The sequence below is a fragment of the Engraulis encrasicolus genome, unplaced genomic scaffold, assembly GCF_034702125.1.
Source record: "Engraulis encrasicolus isolate BLACKSEA-1 unplaced genomic scaffold, IST_EnEncr_1.0 scaffold_35_np1212, whole genome shotgun sequence".
Classification (NCBI taxonomy): Eukaryota; Metazoa; Chordata; class Actinopteri; order Clupeiformes; family Engraulidae; genus Engraulis; species Engraulis encrasicolus.
In genome coordinates, this window is record NW_026945654.1 from 947,475 (window position 1) to 969,974 (window position 22,500).

The following is a 22,500-nucleotide window of genomic DNA, read 5'->3' on the forward strand; positions in this document are numbered from 1 at the left end:
GGCATTTTAAGTCGGCCAAGGAACGCTGCATATGATATAATTTAGAAAATCAACATGGCTTCGGGTGGGATTCGAACCCTCAACCTCCATACCTCTAATGCAGCGGCATGCATTACCACTAAGCCAAGCAGCTAATTGTCATGCATAGTCCAGCAAGACTATATTACATTGCATTGCAGAGCTGAACAATAGACTTCTAGAATGCTTGCTCGCACCTGCTCGTTAAGAATAGAATCTTGAGACAGTGACAGTTGAAATGGAACACTTCACTGGCTGCACCTGTTGTGATTGACTGAAAGACAGTATTGAGTATTAGTATTGAGCTCTAAACTGGGGAGAAAATGAGAATGAGATTTTTGTCTTTACAACATCGTTGTAAAAAAACTAAAAGGAGTTGGCACGTGTCCTTTTCACAGATCGGAGTCATGCTTGTGATCTCTCTAACAGTCTTTGAATGAAGTTTATAGGTTAAATTTTTCAGGCACAAATGGACCTCCGTGTGGGACATGCGCTGATCTCTTGAAAAATGCACTTTTCCAAAGAATGGGATTCTCCATAGAGCCAGGCCTGTTTTTTTTACAAACCTGCCATTTAAAAAGTATTGGGAGTTGGGAGATGAAACTTTCACAATTTGGAGACATCCCATAGAGCTCGCTAACAACGCGTCAACTAAACTTCTAGGTGAAAGTGTTGATGTTTTATGACCGAAAAAGCCTCCTACACTCTAATCTCTAGAGTGGCGGAACTTTGGTTCATGAAGGTTCCACCATAGTTTTCAATGGAGACCCAGGCTTTCACAAAATCGCCAAAAACGGGAAAACGACAAGAGACATGGAGAAGCCTATAACTGTACGCGATCTCCAAGCCGAGCCGGTCGTTTTAGTGTTTGAACGGTGTCTCTATCTCGAAAGGCCTTGGAGGAGATCCATTTTCTATTTTTACTGCCCCTGCACAAGACCAAGCTATAACTAGAAATGCATTCTCACAGAAAATGCTGGAAGCGGGCTTGCCTTTTGGGGCAGAGATGAAACAAAGTACTATTGAGAAAACAAAGCTAAAGAAATCTTGGAAAAACTCCATCCACCCAGTCAGAAGTTATGGGCCAAACAATTCAGCCATCTTGGATTCAGCCATCTTGAAAGTGTTGTAGCTCTGCGTTTTGGGGATATACTAAATGACATAGATGGTATTTTAAGTTGGCTAAGGAACACTGCATATGATATAATTTTGAAAATCAACATGGCTTCGAGCGGGATTAGAACTCACAACTTCCATATCTGTAATCCAACCCCTTTGCCATTGATATTAAATGACATACAATACATGATATTTGAAGTTGGCTAAGGAACACTGCATATGATATCATTTTGAAAATCAACATGGCTTCAACTGGGGTTCGAACCTCCAACCCCCATATCCCTAATTCAGCACATTTGCCATTCATACTAAATGACATACATGGCATTTTAAGTTGGCCAAGGAACACTGCATATGATATAATTTTGAAAGTCAACATGGCTTTGACTGGGATTCGAACCCCCAACCTCCATATCTGTAATCCAGCACATTTGCCATGCATACTAAATGACATACATGGCATTTTAAGTTGGCCAAGGAACACTGCATATGATGTAATTTTGAAAATCAACATGGCTTTGACTGGGTTTCGAACCCCCAACCTCAATATCTGTAATTCAGCACATTTGCCATCCATACTAAATGATATACATGGCATTTTAAGTCGGCCAAGGAACGCTGCATATGATATAATGTAGAAAATCAACATGGCTTCGGGTGGGTTTCGAACCCTCAACCTCCATATCTCTAATGCAGCGGCATGCATTACCACTAAGCCAAGCAGCTAATTGTCATGCATAGTCCAGCAAGACTATATTACATTGCATTGCAGAGCTGAACAATAGACTTCTAGAATGCCTGTTCGCACCTGCTCGTTAAGAATGGAATCTTGAGACAGTGACAGTTGAAATGGAACCCTTCACTGGCTGCACCTGTTGTGATTGACTGAAAGACAGTTAGTATTGAGCTCTAAACTGGGGAGAAAATGAGAATGAGTTTTTTGTCTTTACAACATCGTTGTAAAAAAAACTAAAAGGAGTTGGCACGTGTCCTTTTCACAGATCGGAGTCATGCTTGTGATCTCTCTAACAGTCTTTGAATGAAGTTTATAGGTGAAAGGGTTCAGGCACAAATGGACCTCCGTGTGGGACATGCGCTGATCTCTTGAAAAATGCACTTTTCGAAAGAATGGGATTCTCCATAGAGCCAGGCCTGTTTTTTTTACAAACCTGCCATTTAAAAAGTATTGGGAGTTGGGAGATGAAACTTTCACAATTTGGAGACATCCCATAGAGCTCGCTAACAACGCGTCAACTAAACTTCTAGGTGAAAGTGTTGATGTTTTATGACCGAAAAAGCCTCCTACACTCTAATCTCTAGAGTGGCGGAACTTTGGTTCATGAAGGTTCCACCATAGTTTTCAATGGAGACCCAGGCTTTAACAAAATCGCCAAAAACGGGAAAACGACAAGAGACACGGAGAAGCCTATAACGAGACGCGATCTCCAAGCCGAGCCGGTCGTTTTAGTGTTTGAACGGTGTCTCTATCTCGAAAGGCCTAGGAGGAGATCCATTTTCTATTTTGCTGCTGCCCTGCACAAGAACGATAATAATAAGAAACAGGACTTAGAGATTACTATAATCGGGCCTTGCTCTGCAAGAGCTCTGCTCTTGCTCCGCAAGCCCGCTTAAATATTATTATTATTATCATTATTATTGGGACGACAAACAAATGAAAACCAAATAACCCTACTTTGGGATGGTAGTCTGATACTGACACACACATGCACACATGCACCCACGCACGCGCGCGCACACACACACACACACACACAGCTCACACACACGCACACACAGCTCACCTTTCAGCATCTCGATGTCTTCAGACTCCAGCTCCGCCATCCATTTAGGAGGAGAGTTGGTGATTGGCTGAAAACAACACACACACACACACACACACACACACACACACACACACACACACACACACACACACACACACACACACACACACACACACACACACGCACACACACACACATAGGAGGAGAGTTGGTGATTGGCTGAAAACAACACACACACACACACACACACGCGCACACACACACACACACACACACACATTTAGGAGGAGAGTTGGTGATTGGCTGCAGAGAATAGATTAATTAAATGGACATTGTGTGATATTTTTAGTTGTTTATTTCCAGAATTCATGCTGCCCATTCAGTAATGTTACCTTTTTCATGAATACTTACCACCAGCATCAAATTCTAAGTATTCATTATGACTGGAAAAATTGCACTTTTCATACATGAAAAAGGGGATTTTCTGCTAGGGATGTCCCGATCCGATATCTGGATCGGATCGGCCGCCGATATAGGCAAAAAATGCATATCGGGATCGGATCGGCAAGCACGAAAAAAATCCGATCCAGAATCCGATCCAGAATCCAGTTTTTTTCAAAGTCCGGTCCGTGTTTTCCGGCTCACCCGCAATCCATTCCAGTTTTTGCTGCGGTTGTTCTTAAAATCTCGTCCGCATTTTTCAGCACACCTTCAGCACACACGTGGGAGCAACTGCTTAGCTCTCATTCGGCTCTCACAAGCGCAGGCAATGTTTTTCACTCTGTGGTTTCAAAAAGCTTTAAACTGTCCTGAGTGTCCGTGAACAGTCCAGACACACAGCATTGCGCGCTTCATGCCACTCTGCCTGCGTTTCAGATGGCATTTCAGTAACAAGCGCTAATGTTAGGCTACAGACACCGAAAGTTCAGATTTCACATGCTTCTCTCCGCGGCACTTCTTCTCATCCCCCAATGTTTGTTTGTTGCTCACTACCACACCCTTTGTGTCCCATGACGTGTATGTGTACGCCTGTGAGTGTGTGTGTGTTTCATGGACAATGCCGTCTTGCTAAAATGCTAAGCAGATGTTAAATTAAGGATGTGCTAATTCACATGGAGGAGCAAAAGCATACGGTAGAAAATGGTATTGTTAAATGTTATTGTGTCCACTGACCTGAGTAAATAAATATTATAGTAGCCTACTGGACAGTGGTTGTGTCTAGAGGTGCTCCGATCACCATTTTTTGGCCCGATCACCGATACCGATCACCAAAAATCTTTATCTGCCGATCACCGATCATTGCCGATCACAGAAATTATTTCCTATTTTTTTAATAGCCTATTAATTATCCTTATTGAATATTTCTGCCCATGAACCAATCAATTTTAATTTGCACATGTCGCTTTCACAATGTAGGCCTATTATTAGGCTATTATTATTATTATTATTATTATTATTAGGCTATTATTATTATTATTATCTTTCAGCTCTTTCAGACTAGTGTTGGTAATATAGCCTACAAGTAAGTCTACAGTATTAATCAATTTATAAGTTATTGCATATAATTACTAAACTATTTAAGATTGAATTGAAACTGAAACATTACATCAATTTATAAGTTATTGCATATAATTACTTAACTATTTAAGATTGAATTGAAGCTCAGACACCTGGATCTCAGTCTCTCGTCTTCTGCATACGAGAAAAAACCCTGCTTTAAATGAGCAGCCTCATGAGGAGAGCCCCTCCCCTCTCTGTCACTCTCTGTCCACAGCTGCAGTGCTCCGCGACCGTTCTGCTCTCTCCCTCTCACCTCACCTGTCGCCGTTTGGCGTTTCAGCGACTATCAAACTAATCGACTGACTGTCAATTACAACTTTGAAAACAATAACGTTGGCATGCTAGACTGGGTACCGAAATTCGGTTCCTTAATGGAACCGAATGAAAGGCTAAGGTTCTACTTGGCATCGAAACGTGCCTTGGCTGTCGGTTCCACGTTTCGGTTCCTAGATGTCCATCACGTCAGTTATCATTTCGCATTTATTACCCCAGAACGTTAACGCAGTCAGAACGGCAGTCGCTTCTGGCAAAAAAACTGGCAACATTAATTGTGATCACATTCGGGCTTGCAGAGACTGCTGGCAGCTACACCCCCCTTTTAAACAGGTGGTCAAATCATCTGTGGATACTAACGCTGTTACGCTGTTACGAGAGAAACTACCATCAGCCCATCTTTAATTTGTGTAGGCTTACCGAGAAAAGTAGCCTATTTCTAGCGTTTGTAGACGGCAAAGAATTCAAACTTTGTCTTCGACACAGCCACTGCGAGCATGTGCAAACGAAGCATTCCATCATTCTCACGCAGATGGTTACATCGGCGGCGTATGAGGAAAGTAAAAGTCGGCAACACTGTTCGCTCCACCATGAATCATCAAACAGTGTTGGGGACCTTTTCCCTTTAGTGGTGGGTGCGCACATTCTCTGACTTTTTGGATTACACCGTGAATCATTGCAAAGTTTAAACTTCATGCCAATAAAACGGAAACTCATATCAGAAGCATCAGGTGAGCTCAGTCACTTTTGGCCGCGAGAGATTTTCTTTGTGCATAGCCTACATTTGCGCCACGGAACGCAGTAACGTGGATTATTGAAAATGAAGACTTGATTTCTTCTATGTGGATATTTGTTTTGCGTTTGGTAGCCTATAATTATGGACCATGCAAATAACTCGACACAGAGCGCGCCCAGTGCTCCACTGCGTGCGTAACAAGCTATAGCCAAGTCGCCTCCGCCCGTCCCCCGATTCCGCCCGCCTACTTATTTATAAGTGATGATAATTAATTAGGCCTATGTATCCACTGTTTAAGTCAAGAATGGATAAAGACATGATACGGAGTTTGTATGCTTACAATTTGAAATGGTGATGACATTTAAAACCGAGTCAAACGGCCATAAACAGCATTGTAATGAAGGGTGTCCTAACGGCAGCACGAAAGAGGTGGAACTTAAATTTCACGACGACATTCTGGCTTAAAACTCGCCCTGGCAGCTTCCCTGTTTCGCTTTAGGACCAAAATTATTCAACCGTTTTCACAGTAACAACCAAACTAATCACAGTTCCTGCATCGGTAAAGCCAGGACTACAAGGGTGAACGAAATAAGCAAAACAGCATGAAGGAATAATAAACAGTAACAGAAATACCGACGTGACCTGAAATTAAGCGGGCGGAATTGGGAGCCTTTCGCCGGCGAATTGTGCTGAAACTAGAAGTTATCTCCAAATTACGATAGAAGGGCTACCAATGTTAGCTAATAGGCCTATTGCTCATTACCTCATCTACACAGTTGCTGCTATCCAAAAATATACGATAGCATAATCAAATAGTATTTGAAATAGTGACATTATCACGTTCACAGTGAAGTGATCAGTGAAGTGGGCGGAATTTGGCGACCTTAGCCTACTTGTTTTAAAACTGTTTGCAAGAACAGCATACCTGTCAGCTACAAAAAACGGCAAAATTCCCTGATTTTAAGCTATAAATTGGAAAAGTTTCAATAGGCCAAATCCTGACAGTCAACGGGGCGGCAATGACAGGTCAGACAGTATGCCTACACGTTTCCAGTTAAGAGTCCGCGCGCGAGGCCAACATCTCCACACACAGGGCATGTTTTAAAAGGAGCGTGTGCAGCGTAAAACATTAAATATGAGTTTCTCCTTGTTGTTTTGCAGCTCAAGTTGTCTGGGGCTGATGCAAAACTTCATGCTGGTTCAGGTAAATTCGCACAATTTTCTGTGCGTTTGCCATGAACATCGACTGTATGACTATGAACTGATGCTCCGATGCAAAGATGCACACCCACGAAATGGATAAGGTTGGATTTAGATTGTAGTCCTCAATTTAAAATAAATTCCCTGAGACTTCAACTGAATAATGAGGGAGGCTCGGTAGTCGGTTAAGATTTTTAAACATTTCGTCATAAATTAGGAACCGAAAATGGCACCGTCGGGAACCGGCATTGAAACGTAGGTTCTAGAACCGGAACCGAAACCGAAAAATTCTGATCGGTACTCAGCCCTATGTGCGGACAACGTAAACTTGTTGCGTGCTGACCGAGGCAACTACACAGGTTATAACGTAAAATGGCTAACGGGCGAGAAGTAGTCTGTCGCAAATTACATTGTGACTGAAACACTTGAGATTCTACATACACAAAACAAGAAAAAAAAACTTCACTTGAAAGAACAGGCAACACGCACAACACAGCGTGTCTGCGAGGAAAGCTCTTTCTCTGTAACACTGTCAATGTAGAATTCCCTGCACAGACTCATTGAGTTTCACCGTCCACTCTCCCTAGTTGCTGTTTGGTGTTGTAGCGACTAGTTCTACAAACTAATGACCTGGCTGTCCATTAGGCTACAACTTTAAAAACAATACAGTTGATGATTGTTTTGGAAACGTTTAGTTGTTGCGTGCTGACAGGCTGTAACTCAAAATAGCGAACATGGCGAGACTGACACGTCATTCGCAAATTACAAGCGTCATGTAAACGGCGCATGGATCGGAAAATCAGATCATTGATGCAGATATGATTATGAATGGTGAAAATGAAGGAGGGAATTCCAAAAAGTTAAAGACAAGTAAAGATGCCTTATTTTGGTGCAGCAGCTGTGCAGAGCCAGCACCTAGGCTACATGCAGGCAGCGCCAGGTGTAAAGGCGAAATGGTTGCGTGATGAATTTAATATCTCTGGATCGTTTTTTTGATCGGCATGTTTTTTCCGATCACCGATCAGGCTATTTTTGGCCATTATCGGCCGATCCTGATCGGCTGCCGAGCAATCGGAGCACCTCTAGTTGTGTCCGAATTAGTTTATGATTTATTTTAGCTATTTATCTAATTCCATTTTGATTAATTTGTAGCAGTTGTTTAGTTGTGATTGTTGTTTATTGGCATTAATCTAGGCTGTATTAGGCTACCTATGGCATAATGATGGAGGATCTTAGGCTACTTTGGGCATATGAGAGGGCCTACTAGCCTACTGTGTGTCTTGGAATTTTCTTTACTTTATTGTCTTTGTTAGATGTAAACTCGTCCTGAATTGTCAACATGCTGGCAGCCTACAAAAAATCCACCTTTGCATGGTAAACAGATGAATACTTCAACTGCTTGAATAAGCATTCTCTTACAGTTTAGAATATTATTTGCACTGATGGTTTTTCAATGGTTTCCTTGGAATCTGGTTCAAGAGTAGAGCACTGATGGCATTTTTGTTTGAGTAGTTAATTGAGTATTATTTTGCCTAATTTGTATTTAACAGGTTTCTCAGTACAAACCATTGTGTATTAACTTACTCAAATTCACCTAATTCAGCTGGATAGTTATCAAGAGTAAACCCCTTTTCAACATGAGTGTGACAAGAAAGTAAGTAGGCTAAATAACTTTCAATTTAAATACTCCGATAGGCCGGTATCGGTATCGGCCGGTATCGGTATCGGATCGGAAGTGAAATAAAATATCGGTATCGGATCGGAAGTGCAAAAACCTGGATCGGGACATCTCTACATTCTCTATGGTCCGCCACTTTGAATTTCCAAAAATAGTCATTTTTAGCTGCAAAAATTACTGTACTTGGACCACACTAGAAAATATTTGTTTATTACTTAGTAAACTTTCATGTAAAGATCAAATTTGGCAATAGGCAGCCCAGTTTCAGTGAGCAGCATAGTTGCAGTACCTTTTTTCACCATATCCTGCACAATGTACCTTTAATAAATGGATTTAGTAAACTAAATAATGTTGTTTCCATCTAGGAGGGGAATTAGTGATCGGCTGCAGAGGACACATTATTATTTCATACATCATAATTATTTTATACATTAAAATCATAATTATTTATTTACATAACTGTGCTATACACTAAAATCATACATTAACGTGTACATGGATTTAGTAAACTATTTCAGTAAACTAATTTTTTGCAATATTATTTCAACTATGGTATGGGAATCATTTAAAGGGGTATGCCACTATTTTGGGGCTCAATACAGTTAAAATCTTTGGCTGGGGTTTATAAAGGTGGTAAAGTGTCTTATTTTTCATGTTAAGCGTTGTCTTGCTTTAAGACAAGTTCAAAGAGGGAGCATGTCGCTAAGCTAGTGAAAGTCAATGGATCCGTGTAGCATTGTAGCATGCCACATGGATCCATTGACTTTCACTAGCCTAGCGACATATTCCCTCTTTTAACTTGTCTTAAAGCAAGACTTTAAGCAAGGCTTACATGAAAAATAAGACACTTTACCACCTTTATAAACCCCAGCCAACGATTTTAACTGTATTGAGCCCCAAAATAGTGGCATACCCATTTAACGCATCCCTGTCCAAGAGGTTTAAAGCTTTAATAAATAAAACAGAGAGGGCTACTCACGTTTTTAAAGGACGCAGCGAACTCAGCAACTCCTGGCACTGTTGGAGAAAACAGGAGGGAATGTGACGTAAGGGGAGAACAGTTCAGGAGTATGGACAACAGGAGGGAATGTGACGTAAGGGGAAAACAGAGCAACAGGAGAGAATGTGACGTAAGGGGAAAACAGTTCAGGACAACAGGAGGGAATGTGACGTAAGGGGAAAACAGCTCAGGACAACAGGAAGGAATGTGACGTAAGGGGAAAACCGTTCAGGGCAACAGGAGGGAATGTGACGTAAGGGGAAAACCGTTCAGGGCAACAGGAGGGAATGTGACGTAAGGGGAAAACAGAGCAACAGGAGAGAATGTGACGTAAGAGGAAAACAGTTCAGGACAACAGGAGGGAATGTGACGTAAGGGGAAAACAGCTCAGGACAACAGGAAGGAATGTGACGTAAGGGGAAAACAGGAGAATGGACAACAGGAGAGAATGTGACGTAAGGGGAAAACAGTTGGAGCATGTGACGTAAGGGGAAAACAGTTCAGGACAACAGGAGGGAAGGTGACGTAAGGTGAAAACAGTTCAGGATAACAGGAGGGAAGGTGACGTAAGAGGAAAACAGAGCAACAGGAGGGAATGTGACGTAAGGGGAAAACAGCTCAGGACAACAGGAGGGAATGTGACATAAGGAGAAAACAGGAGTATGGACAACAGGAGGGAATATGACATAAGGGGAAAACCGTTCAGGACGAGGACAACAGGAGGGAATATGACATAAGGGAGAAACAGTTGGAGCAGAATTCCAAGAACATGGTAAAGTGGTAAACCTGGCTAAGTTAACAGGACGTGGTAAACTTGCTCATAGACCAGTCAAGAAGATAAGGAGTGCGTTGCAATATGCGACCTTGCCTTCTCCACTTGCTTCTCTCCTCGTACCAGGAAGTAATATGTCATGATGACATCACTGACCACAGCATTATATTTCAATATCTTGCTAAAGCTCAATTGTAGAGTATTTTTCTCATTTGCATTTGGGATGGTGAATGAAAACTAGTCCCTCAGAAGTTGTTGTGGCTTTGCTGACAGCTGGGAAACTTAATCATTTTCTCCACAGAGGAGGGGCTAGGAGGCGGGGCGAGGCCACAAGTGGAGGAGGCAAGGTCGTATATTGCAACGCACTCTCTCTCTCTCTCACACACACACACACACACACGTAAAAGGAAGTGAAGAGCCAACTCACGCTGTTCTGGCCACAGGTCACACACACACGCACACACACACACACGCACACACACACACACACGCACACACACACACACGCACACACACACACACACACACGTAAAAGGAAGTGCAGTGAAGAGCCAACTCACGCTGCTCTGGCCACAGGTCTGGAGAGGCCCGGTCCAGCTTCTCAAAACTCAGCAGAGACGACTCGAAGTCTTCACCTGGCAAAACACAACATCATAATAAGAGTCTTCACCTGTCACACACAACATCATAATAAGAGTCTTCACCTGTCAAACACAACATCATAATAAAAGTCTTGACCTGTCAAACACAACACAAATCACATTTAGATTAGAGACGACTCGAAGTCTTGACCTGGCAAACACAACATCATATTAAGAGTCTTCACCTGGCAAAACACAACATCATAATAAGAGTTTAGGCTGAAAATGGGTCTTCATTACACCACCTTGATCTTATGACAAAGCCTTATGGTGCAAATGTGATGTCTCATTTTTCAGAGATATTGCTATGTCATGTTTGCAGTAGCTACAACATCCAACCGAATACCAAAACTTGGAAGGCATTTTCTTAGTTTCAATGTTGGCATAGTTAGGCTACTGCACTTTTCCTTTGTCAAAACAAATCTCATTTAGATAGCACCGGATCCTGATTTTTAGGATCCTGCCGGATACCGGATCCACTGCTTAAGAACCTGCCGGATCCGGAACCGGATACCGGATCCTACGAAAGGGTTGAAACACATAGCCTACTCGCACACGTGGGCCCTTTTTTTTTACGTTGGCTCAAACAATTTTTGTAGACTCATTGGCTTACTGCCTCACTGCCTGCTCTGGCCGCTTCCAAAGTTCTTTCATTCCATGCAGCAATTGGGGTTGTGAAAGACTGACTGAAAAACCTAGGCTAGAGATGCACCAGATCCTGATTTTTAGGTAACTGCCGGATACCGGATCCACTGCTTAAGATCCTGCCGGATCCTGTGAAAAACCCTATTATCCTGCCGGATCCAGAACCGGATCTTGGATCCTGTGCATCTCTAATTGAGATATTTTAGTTCTACACAGGGGTGCGTGGGGGTATGCAGTCCACCCACTTCCCCTGAGGTGAGATTTAAACAAAAATCAAATCACATTTCGATATTTCTGTTCTACACAGGGGTGTAGTGGCCGTGGTACGTAGGGGGTAGTGTATGCAGTCCACTCACTTCTCCTGAGTTGAAATTTAAACAAATCAAATCACATTTAGATATTTCAGTTCTACACAGGGGTGTAAGTTAGTGGAAGTGGTATGTGGGGGTACGCAGTCCTTCTCCTGAGGTGAGATTTAAACAAATAAAATCACATTTAGTTATTTCAGTTCTACTACCGGTACACAGGCAAACTGCAGTGCAGCACCCAATAGGAATGAAGACCCATTTTCAGCCTAAATTCAAGTTTGACGAAATATATAGGTCCTATTTCGTCAAACTTGAATTTAGGCTGCAAATGGGTCTTCATTCCACCTTGATGTTATGACAAAATCTTATGGTATTATTGCTATGTCATATTTTGCATTTAGTTGATGGCATACTTTTAAATAAGATTGAGTTGATGGCCTAGTTACTGCACTTTGCCGGTGTAGTTTGTAGTAGGGCGTCACCAGCGTGGTGCCCGTGGGCGCCAGGTAGCCCTCCAGGAGCTTCTGAGGTGCCCACCAAGGATGTTAATAAACAGTCACAACTACAAGATTTTTTTCACAGTTAATGCTTTTCTTAATTTAAATATGAGATTATTTCTTTAAGACTTACAGCCTATGAAGAATATTTCCTTATAACTTATAGCAAATTATCATTCAATCAGAGTGAGATTTGAGAACGATGTCAAGACATGAGTAAAGGATTTTGAACAAAAGTAGCCCTCGGGTAGCTCTCAGTAGCCCTCGGGTAGCTCTCAGTAGCCCTCGGGTAGCCCTTGGGTGGCCCTTGGTAGCCCTCTGACCCAGAAAGGTTGGGGACCCCTGAGGGCATATTGCACTCTTGTTGTTCTGTTTGCACTTCTCTCTGTCCTGTTGTCAGATTAATAAAACAGATTTAGACATCTACTCTCTTGTTCTACTGTTATGTGTGTGCACCTCTCTCTGCCTTCATAATGAGACTGAATGAGAGAGGGCCTTCGTGTCATCTCCGGTCATGCTGATCACACTGACAACAATATGTTGATTGTTAATGACAATCGCCATCACTGTTCATGAACAGACTCTTGACACAGTTTAGAGTTTGAAACGGACACGTACTATTGCAATGGCTATTATTTTATACAGTTTCAAAAGCTAGACAAAGATGATTTTAAATGTGGCCATGATGACAGATAGTCTTGGTAGCTAACCTGAGTGATAGCTCGGTGTGGTAGCCAGACATTAAGCTCACCTTGGTCACAGACACGTAAGCAAAGCAGAGAGAGAGAGAGAGAAGGAGAACAAGACTGTTCGGGTAGGACTCATGCAAACATGGTACTGTTTAGGAAAGCCCAAATGTTAGTTGCTTAACCACATTTGGTTCATCAACATCATTAGTAAATACAGAGCAAGTCGGACTCGCTAGCTTTAGTGCTAGTAGCTTTACGATTGGACTGACAATAACATTCTGAGCATTTCAGCCTGGGGAGCAACATGTACACAACTCTCTCTTGTAACGTTGGCGTAAAACAGACAAAAACAGTAACATGTTGTACGGCACAGCACTAGCAAACATCGCCGTGATAAATGAGTGAAAGCGTTTGACTTTGCTACTGAATGACAATAATAAACACACTTCACAACAAACGACAGAATTAGAATTTACCTCCATTCGGAGACGCCATCTTAACAACTCCACACGTGATGTTTTCCAGCGCAATGATTGGACGTTGCCCCTCGAGTGACGTAGCACGCCACCGCCTGCAAGTGGCGCACTTTGTCAACTCAAGTCAAGTGTAGGCACAGATTTTTTTTTTTCTAGGAAGACTTCTAAAATGCTGTTCTTTATTGTTCAAAAAATTATGTTAACAGGGTTAGCACAAACGTTTGAAATTGTGTTTGACCAGTCTCCAATGTGCAGTTTAACTAAAACATTTAAATAAGACATTGACAATAATCTCTCTCTCTCACACACAACTAATGTAGGCCTACTTACACATGAATTTACAATTATTTCTCTGACACATTCATTCACAACATACACACATACAATACAATACGTGCAGTTTTCAAACACTAACATACTGATATAGACATGTACAATAGCCTATAATAAAATAGAATACAATGCAATGCAATATACACACACACACACACACACACACACACACACACACACACACACACACACACACACACACACACACACACACACACACACACACATTGTGTGTATTATCACATTTGTCAACACTCACATCAAATTCAAAAGTGTGCAATTTCTTTCTCTTCTTCCCTTTAATAAAAATGTATTTCATATATTTTGTAATGTTGTGCATTATGTTATGTTATGTAGGCTTACCCTTAGTGCCTGTGCGGGTGTGAGTTTGTGTGCGCGTGTTCAGATGGTTTCTGTCAGTCATAGCTGCAAAATGTCTTATTATATAAAACCATGTAAGAGGAGAGAATAAAGGTTGTGATAACGGCTTTGCATATTGCATATATCTACTTTTTATTTTCCTAATCTTTGCCATCATACCATTGAGCCCCGCCGTATAAGCTTATACATACGTTTAGTTTGTGTGTGTGTGTACTCGTTATTTACTCTTTATAAAAAAAAATAAAAAATAAAAAACACTAACCCCTCTTTGCAACTGCACTTGTTGTTCTGCATAACTCCTGTGCACTTTGTATTTGCTTGTGATGTTGGCTTGATAATGTCCTCTTCTGAAAGTCGCTTTGGTTATAAAGCGTCTGCCAAATGCAATGTAATGTAATGTAACATACAGTACTATATTTAGCTTCACTTGGGGACCTGTTGTGTCGTAAGAAACACTTGTAGGTAAAGGAGCTATTACTGTAGTAGGAATAGGCTCCACCTAGTGGCAAGGTTGAGTATAACACATTGCATATACCACAGGACCCCTCTCTCAAGGCTGTTTTCATCATGGCATGAAATTGAAAGTCAAGTCATGATGATGTGGAGAAATAACATTCATTCAAATTCAAATATATTCAAATTCAAATATATTCAAATTCAAATATATTCAAATTCAAGTTATGTGTAACAATCAAAATCACATTAACCATAAAACATAATTGAACATCAATAATAATAAACAACAACCTCAAGCTCACACCTTTCCCATCATTCCCCCATTCAGAGGGTCTGGATGCTTCCGAGCCCCCCCCCACCAAGCAACAGCAGTAGGCCTACTCGCGCAAACTGATTTTGCGATCGCTGCGCATAATGAAAGGAAAGGTGACTGGTGGAGACTAAACAAAGGACTTGGTGAAGGCTTTAAACTTATTGACGAGACAGGAAATCATTTCCTTTGGGAAAAAAACAAAATCAGATGTCCCCCCCCCCCCCCTGAGATGCCACCGCGCCCCCCCCAGGGGGGGCTTACGCCCCACTTTGAGAAACACTGTAATAATGTAATATGTGATATTCCTGTGACATGATGAATAGACGACACAAAGTCGAATTTCACACTTGAAATTATTTCTTTATTTTATTGTTTGCCATTCAGTGTTGACAGAACCGCATGGAAGGCACTTGGAGTTCAGCGTGACTACGAGTGCGTTTTAATTTGCGACCTTGCCTCCTCCACTTGTGCTTGTCTCCTCGTCCCGCCTCCTGGCCCCTCCTCCGTGGAGAAAACGATAAAGTTTCCCAGCTGTCAGCCTAGCCACAACAACTTTTGAGGGACTCTACAATTGAGCTTTTGCAAGACATTGAAATATAATGCTGTTGTCAGTGATGTCATCATGACGAGAAGCAAGTGGAGGAGGCAAGTGGAGGAGGCAAGGTCGCATATTGCAACGCACTCTACATCTTATCACAACATCAATTAGTACTGTTCACAGACTGATCATTACAATAAAAAAAAACAATTAAAAATACTCTTAGTTTATTTTTCAGCTCTAGTGTGTAAAAGTAAACTGTATTTCCAGGTTATGCAGCTCGAATGAAAAATACTTTTGTAGATGTTTGTAGTGTACTATGGAGTGTGTGTGTGTGTGTGCGTGCGTGCGTGCGTGCGTGCGTGCGTGTGTGTGTGTGTGTGTGTGTGTGTGTAGGCCTACTATGGACCTGGACCCCGCTTCTCGAAAGCATCGCTGCACACCAGTTAGCAACTCAGTAGGTTTCCAATGGGAAATCTCATTGCAACCAAGCAAGTTGCCAACTTAGTTAGCAACAATGTTGTTGAGAAACACACCCCTGGTTCCCGTTTCTCGAAAGCATTGTTGCTAACTGGTTACTCTCAGTAGAATGCCAATGGGAAATTGAATGGTAACCAAGTAAGTTGCTAACATAGCTAGCGATGACACTGTCGAGAAATGTAATGTAGTGTAATGTAGTGTAGTGTACTGTAGTGTAGTGTTGTATCTAGGTTAGTGTCGTGTAGTGTAATGTATAGTAGTGTAGTGTAATGTAGTGTAGTGTTGTATCTAGGTTAGTGTGGTACAAAAATACTCTTCTTTGCAGGAGAAAGTTCCAAGACAGAAAAATATGTGTGACTGTAACATGATATATTTGTCGAACCGTATTTTGTTCATATAAAATAATTTACTTTATAGACTGATGACATGACACTTATAAAATAATTTAAGGACCAGATCAGTCAATTTCAACATGCAGTTGTAATGCTCACACTACCCTGGACTTGTCAGTACCTGATGTTCTTTTTTTTTCTTCTTCAGCCTTTTCCGAGATCTTGGTCATTGTAATGGGGGCAGCGCTTTGTTTACATTTCAAAAAAACATTTTTATTTATTCCCAAAAACATCCGAAAGGTTATACAACATCAGCAGACAACTAGCAAACAGCGGTACCTTTTGGGAAAATATTTGGAGTAGGCCTATGTTCATTAAAAACAAAAACAAAAAAAACGCTGCCCCCATTAGAATAGCTCATATCTCGGAAAGGGCTGAGCCGAAAAATGTGGCATCACCGGGTACAGACAAGTCCAGGGTAGCGTGAGCAATACAACAGCATATTGAAATTGACTGAACTGGTCCTTTAACTCTTCTCTAGTCTAGAGACTGATGACATTTTCATCAATAGCAGGACAGCAGCAGCTTCTCCATTCCTATTCCTCCTCTTCTTCTTTCTCCTCCTCATCTTCCTCCTTTTCTTCTTTTTTCACTCCTCATCCTCCTCTTCCTCTATCTCCTGTTTCTCCTCGTCCTCCTCCTCTTTCTCCTCATCTTCTTTTTTTTTTTACTCCTCACCCTCCTCCTATTTCTCCTCCTCTTCCTCTATCTCCTGTTTCTCCTCATCCTCCTCCTCTTTCTCCTCATCTTCTTTTTTTTTTTACTCCTCACCCTCCTCCTATTTCTCCTCCTCCTCCATCTCCTGTTTCTCCTCATCCTCTTCATCATCTTCCTCTTCCTTCTTTAATGTGAGTCTAGTCGTGTATACTAGTTGACTATCTGAAGTCGCGTCAGGAGAATATCTTTGTTTTCATGTCCCTTTTTACAAAATACACCCCCCCCCCCCCCCACACACACACCACGACCATTCATACCAGCACCCCCCCATCCCTCAACACCACCACCACTCCACTCATGCTACCCCCCACGCAACACACGACGACCATTCATACCAGCACCCCCCACCCAGTCCCTCAACACACCTCCACTCATGCTACCCCCCCCACACACACACACACACACCACCACCCACCATTTCCCTGTTTGACTTTTTTCTCTCTCTCTCTACCTCATCCCCCTCTCCCATTGGAACTGCCATGATTCCATTAGAACTGCCATGATTCCGTTAGAACTCCCATGATTCCATTAGAACTCCCATGATTCCATTAGAACTCCCCCATGATTCCATTAGAACTCCCATGATTCCATCCAGCGGAGGTTGTGCATGGGGCTTCCCTCCTGATGTGCCAGGGGTCCCTGCATTCCGTACGACAGCGGGTGGAACAGGTAGAAGCTACAGGAGACAAAAAAAACCACACACACACACGCGCACGAACGCAAACACACGCACGCACGCACACGTACACACACACGCACGAACGCAAACACACACACGCACGCACGCACAGCACAGTGTCAGATAGCTGTTTGGGTTCGATTGCTGCAAGGGACACTGACTGACTGACTGCACTTGTTTGGGTGGCAGGGTTCCCACACCTTTTTCATGAACAAATTCAAGCACTTTTCAAGCACCTTCAAGCACCAAATGTTCAATTTTCAAGCACCTTTAAATGGTAAATCCCATCTGACATCTCACTCCCTCAGATTTTTGATGTAACTGAATACTGTTTCTATTATTTGGCTTACTGAATTTGACTTGACACAAATTTCAAGCATTTTCAAGCACTTCACCGAAAATCCAAGCATTTTCACAACCTTGAAAACACTTAATTGAAATTCAAGCATTTTCAAGGAATTCAAGCACCCGTGGGAACCCTGGGGTGGATACTGCAGCCATTTGGTGATCGTGGGCAAGTGAAAAACGAATGGATTTCAATGGAGATGCCTAAAACAACTTGGCTACTTTTTTTCTATATATTTTTTTTGCCACAGAATATTAATTTAACACACACACACACACGTGTCTCACCTGTAGAGTATAACTGCTGCCACTACCCCCTGCCCCCCCTGCCCCCCCCCCCTCAGTGCCCACACACACACACACACACACACACACACACACACACACACACGCGTGTCTCACCTGTAGAGTATGACTGCTGCCACTAGCCCCTGCCCCCCCCTCCGTGCCCAGTCTGCATGGGGGGGCTTTAACAGCAGGTCCACATTCTGCAGCAGGCAGTCGAGCGTTATACCTGGAGCAGAAAATACAAAACACAACACACACAAATACACACAATACAGTATGTCAGGGATTAAAGCAAAAAAAAGTCATCTGACTGAACTTTTTTTACCGGTTAGGCACCCGATCGAGTATCACTCCGTAACCCAACGAAAACCAATGTAGCCAGGCTCTGCCCTCATAACGAAACATACACTGGTTTTATGCAAGGAACGGTGCCAGAGCCAACACTAGGCATAGGCAGACAGGGCAGTCGCCTAGAGCAGAATAGGCCTATGTCTTGAGGGCGCCAGTAAAACCAAAAAGTGCCACAAAATCAGAACTTCAACCAACATAAAACTTTACACTTCACATTAACAATGAATATTCATTATACACTCAGTAGGCCTATATACACACTCAGTATGAATGTACCTGTAGGTACTAGATCAGATGTGCTCAATCAGATGTAGGCCTACAATGCTATGTTTACAGATGCCAATTTCTAAATACAAGAAAAAGGAAAGAGGGAAAGGGGCAGGCCTAGGCCACCAGATTGACTAGAAATGGCCGAGAATGGAGGGATAATGGATATATCAGACTGCAAACATTGAACTGCAATTTGGTTCATGTTTTGGTTATTTCCTCTTATATCTACCCATTATTTATGAATTGTTCACAACATTATGCAGAATGGATTCACAATGAGTGTTGCTTCAAAATGGTCTAGCTGATATCATAGAATTATTGAGTTGGAATTGCAATGCGTTGATACAGTGATCCCATTATGGGTTTTTTTTAGTAGTAGGCTATATTTTTCTTTCCCATCAGAATGGGCAAACACTGTTCTGGTGAAAGCACTGGTGCGCATTGCTTGCATTATTTCTGACATTTAAAAAAAATAATGCACTGGTCATAGCAATCAGAGGGAGAAAACTAGTTGTTGGTTATTTTGTACGTTTTTCACTATTCATCCTGTAGTCTACCTCTTGTGTTCTACCGTTTTGAAAACCTATGGCTACCGGTACTTTTTTGCTTCTCGATGTGCGGTGCCAGGCACACGCTTACCATTGATTTAAAAAACGTCCCCGATTCATACACGCACTCGTGTTCTCTCCTACAAGCGGACACGACACAGTCACAGACATACGTCTATCGTTTAACAAAAGTAACACACTTTCCCAAGCTTGTCTCGCAACTTTCCACTCGAATCAAGACAAACCACCCACCCATCAGTCCTGAGTGCGCAGTGCGCAAATAACTGAACTGAGACGTTTAGCCACTCAAAAACAAGCACACACACAACTGTTGCTGCACACTACTCCAGTTAGCAAAAATAGCATCACACAGTAGCCTACAACAACCCTTGAAAGTGAAAGAAACACCGAAACGGCATTTATTGACCATGAGTCCACCCATCAGAACACTGTTTCCCAGAGCAAGACGTGGCATAAAATATTGGCTCTGCCAGGGATATCCTCCGTGACCCCTGTAAAATGCAACCCATTTTTAACTTATTTCTTAAATATATATCGGCAACAACAAAGTTAATATGCTATGATTACAAATGAGACTGTACATTATCCGTTGACAACTAGAGCTAGTTCTACACGTAGCCAGTCAAACGCGCTAAACTTTGAGGATGAAAGGCATGGTATTACGCATGGCATATCCTAGCTAGCTGCCAATGATAGCCGTCCCATTAGAGCTATGAATAATGTTAGTAAAAGTCACAATGCTTAAAGTGTATATCTCAGGTTAATTTTTATTCAAAATAATGGACTTCCTTTGATAGTTCTACCACTTCAACAATTATCCATCATTTTTTTTCATGCAACAGGGCATCAGAAAATGAAATATAATGAGGAAAAGTGTGTATTTTCAGTAACATGTTCAAAGAATTCTAATCTATTGTGTGACGTCAGGCGAGGCCATTCAGTAGCCCGCAGTAGCGGTAGCCCTGTATTCTGTACGGTGTGTGATTGAATTATGCCGTACGGGTATGAAATAAATATCATTGCCAATATTATATCATGACCGCTACAGGGTGCCATGTGACCGTGAGGCAGTAAAATAGCCTACCAGTGTTCGAACTATACAAAAAAAAAAAAAAAAAAAAAAAAAAAAAAAGGGGGGGGGGGGGGGGGGGGGGGGTGCGGTGAGTGGTTACGATTGCGCTTGCCTCAAAGTGCGAGTCTAGGCGGCCTACCATGTGATTTCAAATTTCAAGTAGGCCTACACTACAAATTACCAGACATTGTTAGTATCAACCTTTAGTAGGTCTACCATGCCATTTCAGCATCATGTCCAAGTGGGAAAGAATGTAAACAGCGACAAATGATAAATAAATAAAACCGTTTGGGTGAATCATTCGCTCCAAGCTTTTTAACGGCAAGGTGCAAAACAGTCGGCTGCATTGTAAGAGTGCCAGAGATTACCAAATTCAAACGACTGCAAAGCAATCTGTCTGGGCACAGCGGAAAGCACCTGTGCGGTCCACACGGCCGTCAGCAGAAAACGAATGAACCTCCCTTGCAATACGTCCGAGAACATCAGTACACCGTATGTCAAATGGCGCGTTTGTCTACTTGTTTCGAGCACCACGTTTCATTGTCATTGCCGCGAGTTTCTGACAAACCACATAGTTGAGCTGCACAACGTGACACTATCATACACAACATGATGAAGCGCCCCCCTCACGTTTGACATCCTTGGGCCGAAGTGTCATAAGGGGGTAAAGACCGTGAACATAGTGACACACACTTCACAGTGGTGTTGGTGAAAACGAAACGAAGTTGCCTCCCACGGCCCAAACGCAAAATAATGCCGAAAATGGAATGCCCCCTCAGTTGTCCTGGCTAGGGCAACTGGTGCGTTATCACTGCTTCTTATTCAATGTACCAGCACTTGCATTGTACTCGCGCTGCACTTGTCTCACAATGCAATCAGCTGCGTGCTCTGGGCGAAGTAGTCAACTCTCCCACCTTGTGGACACAGAAGGGAATAATTTGAAGAACGCGTTTCAGACGGACGGACAGACATAGCCTACCCTCTTATAGAGATGCCGGGACGCATCTAAAAACGTGATCCAACGCGCGTAGTAGGGAAATAGAGACTGAAAAGATACAACCAAAAGGCTCTACTCGAAGGCTCCAGCCAACGCTGTTGAAAGATTGTTTGCCTCTCTCCCTGGCCATCTGAATGAGATGCTTTTATCAAACGTCATACCAAAACTACATAGGCCTAGTTTTGGTAGGCTATTTATGTTTATAGGCCTAGGCTATTTGATCTGGCGACTATTGTTGTTTTACTGTCTTGCTTGAACCGCTCTGTTTGGATTACTTGAAGACTTTCCATGGATTATCCTGCATCGTCTCAGTGCCGTGAGTAACCTGGAACATAAGTAGGCTATATCATCAGAGGTGAGCTTAGTCACTTTTGGCCGCGAGAGACTTGGAAGGCTTGGATTTGCGCCACACAACGTGGATTATTGAAACTGAAGACTTGATTTCTTCTATATGGATACTTTCGTTTGGTAGGCCTATAATAACGGACAGTGCAGTTTTTTTTTGTGACACACGGACTTTTTTTTTTTTTCAAGGAATATAGGTTAACCAAAATAGTCCCGCCGCCGCGTGGGTTACCTATGCTATTGATTTGTGACACGCATGTGGGTGACCTTTATTGAAGTTGCATGTAATTCTATTGAATTGAAAATAGACCATGTGATTTTTACAACAGCGACATGACTTACTTTAGCCTACTGTTTTGCACCTAGGAAAAGTTTGACGCGATTTCAGCACCATGGACAGTCACTCCCCAGTCGGGCGAAAAGCACCACATTTTAGGCTACGCAGATCATTTCAAGAGACCCGTTTGTGCTGTTTGTAATTTAGGTAGCCTATTGCATTTAGCTGACACGATATTGGCAGTTAATTAAAAATGATTAAAAGCAAGCCCAAAAATATGAAGGGATTAGTAAAAAAAAAG

The 22,500-nt window shown here is 42.3% G+C and overlaps 2 protein-coding genes and 1 long non-coding RNA gene across 3 annotated transcripts in view; all 3 read right to left on the bottom strand.

Annotated features, from left to right (window-relative positions):
- Positions 1–13,488, bottom strand: part of lin52 (lin-52 DREAM MuvB core complex component) — a 20,981-nt gene extending 7,493 nt beyond the window's left edge. The window contains exons 1-4 of the mRNA XM_063193351.1: positions 13,397–13,488; positions 10,701–10,775; positions 9,348–9,385; positions 2,940–3,006 (exon numbers count right to left, since the gene is read on the bottom strand). Of these exons, the coding sequence (XP_063049421.1) occupies positions 2,940–3,006; positions 9,348–9,385; positions 10,701–10,775; positions 13,397–13,415 (199 nt within the window). The 5' untranslated portion in view covers positions 13,416–13,488. The remainder of the gene's footprint in view (positions 1–2,939; positions 3,007–9,347; positions 9,386–10,700; positions 10,776–13,396) is intronic.
- A 1,730-nt stretch (positions 13,489–15,218) lies between these two features.
- LOC134443705 (uncharacterized) lies at positions 15,219–15,627 on the bottom strand. The gene is made up of 2 exons (XR_010033716.1): positions 15,558–15,627; positions 15,219–15,330 (listed from the first exon to the last, which is right to left on the bottom strand). It is a non-coding gene; the product is annotated as an uncharacterized LOC134443705 (long non-coding RNA).
- Positions 15,628–17,419: 1,792 nt separating this feature from the next.
- Positions 17,420–22,500, bottom strand: part of pomt2 (protein-O-mannosyltransferase 2) — a 47,282-nt gene continuing 42,201 nt past the window's right edge. Inside the window, exons 21-22 of the mRNA XM_063193348.1 lie at positions 18,433–18,544; positions 17,420–17,682 (exon numbers count right to left, since the gene is read on the bottom strand). Of these exons, the coding sequence (XP_063049418.1) occupies positions 17,577–17,682; positions 18,433–18,544 (218 nt within the window). The 3' untranslated portion in view covers positions 17,420–17,576. The remainder of the gene's footprint in view (positions 17,683–18,432; positions 18,545–22,500) is intronic.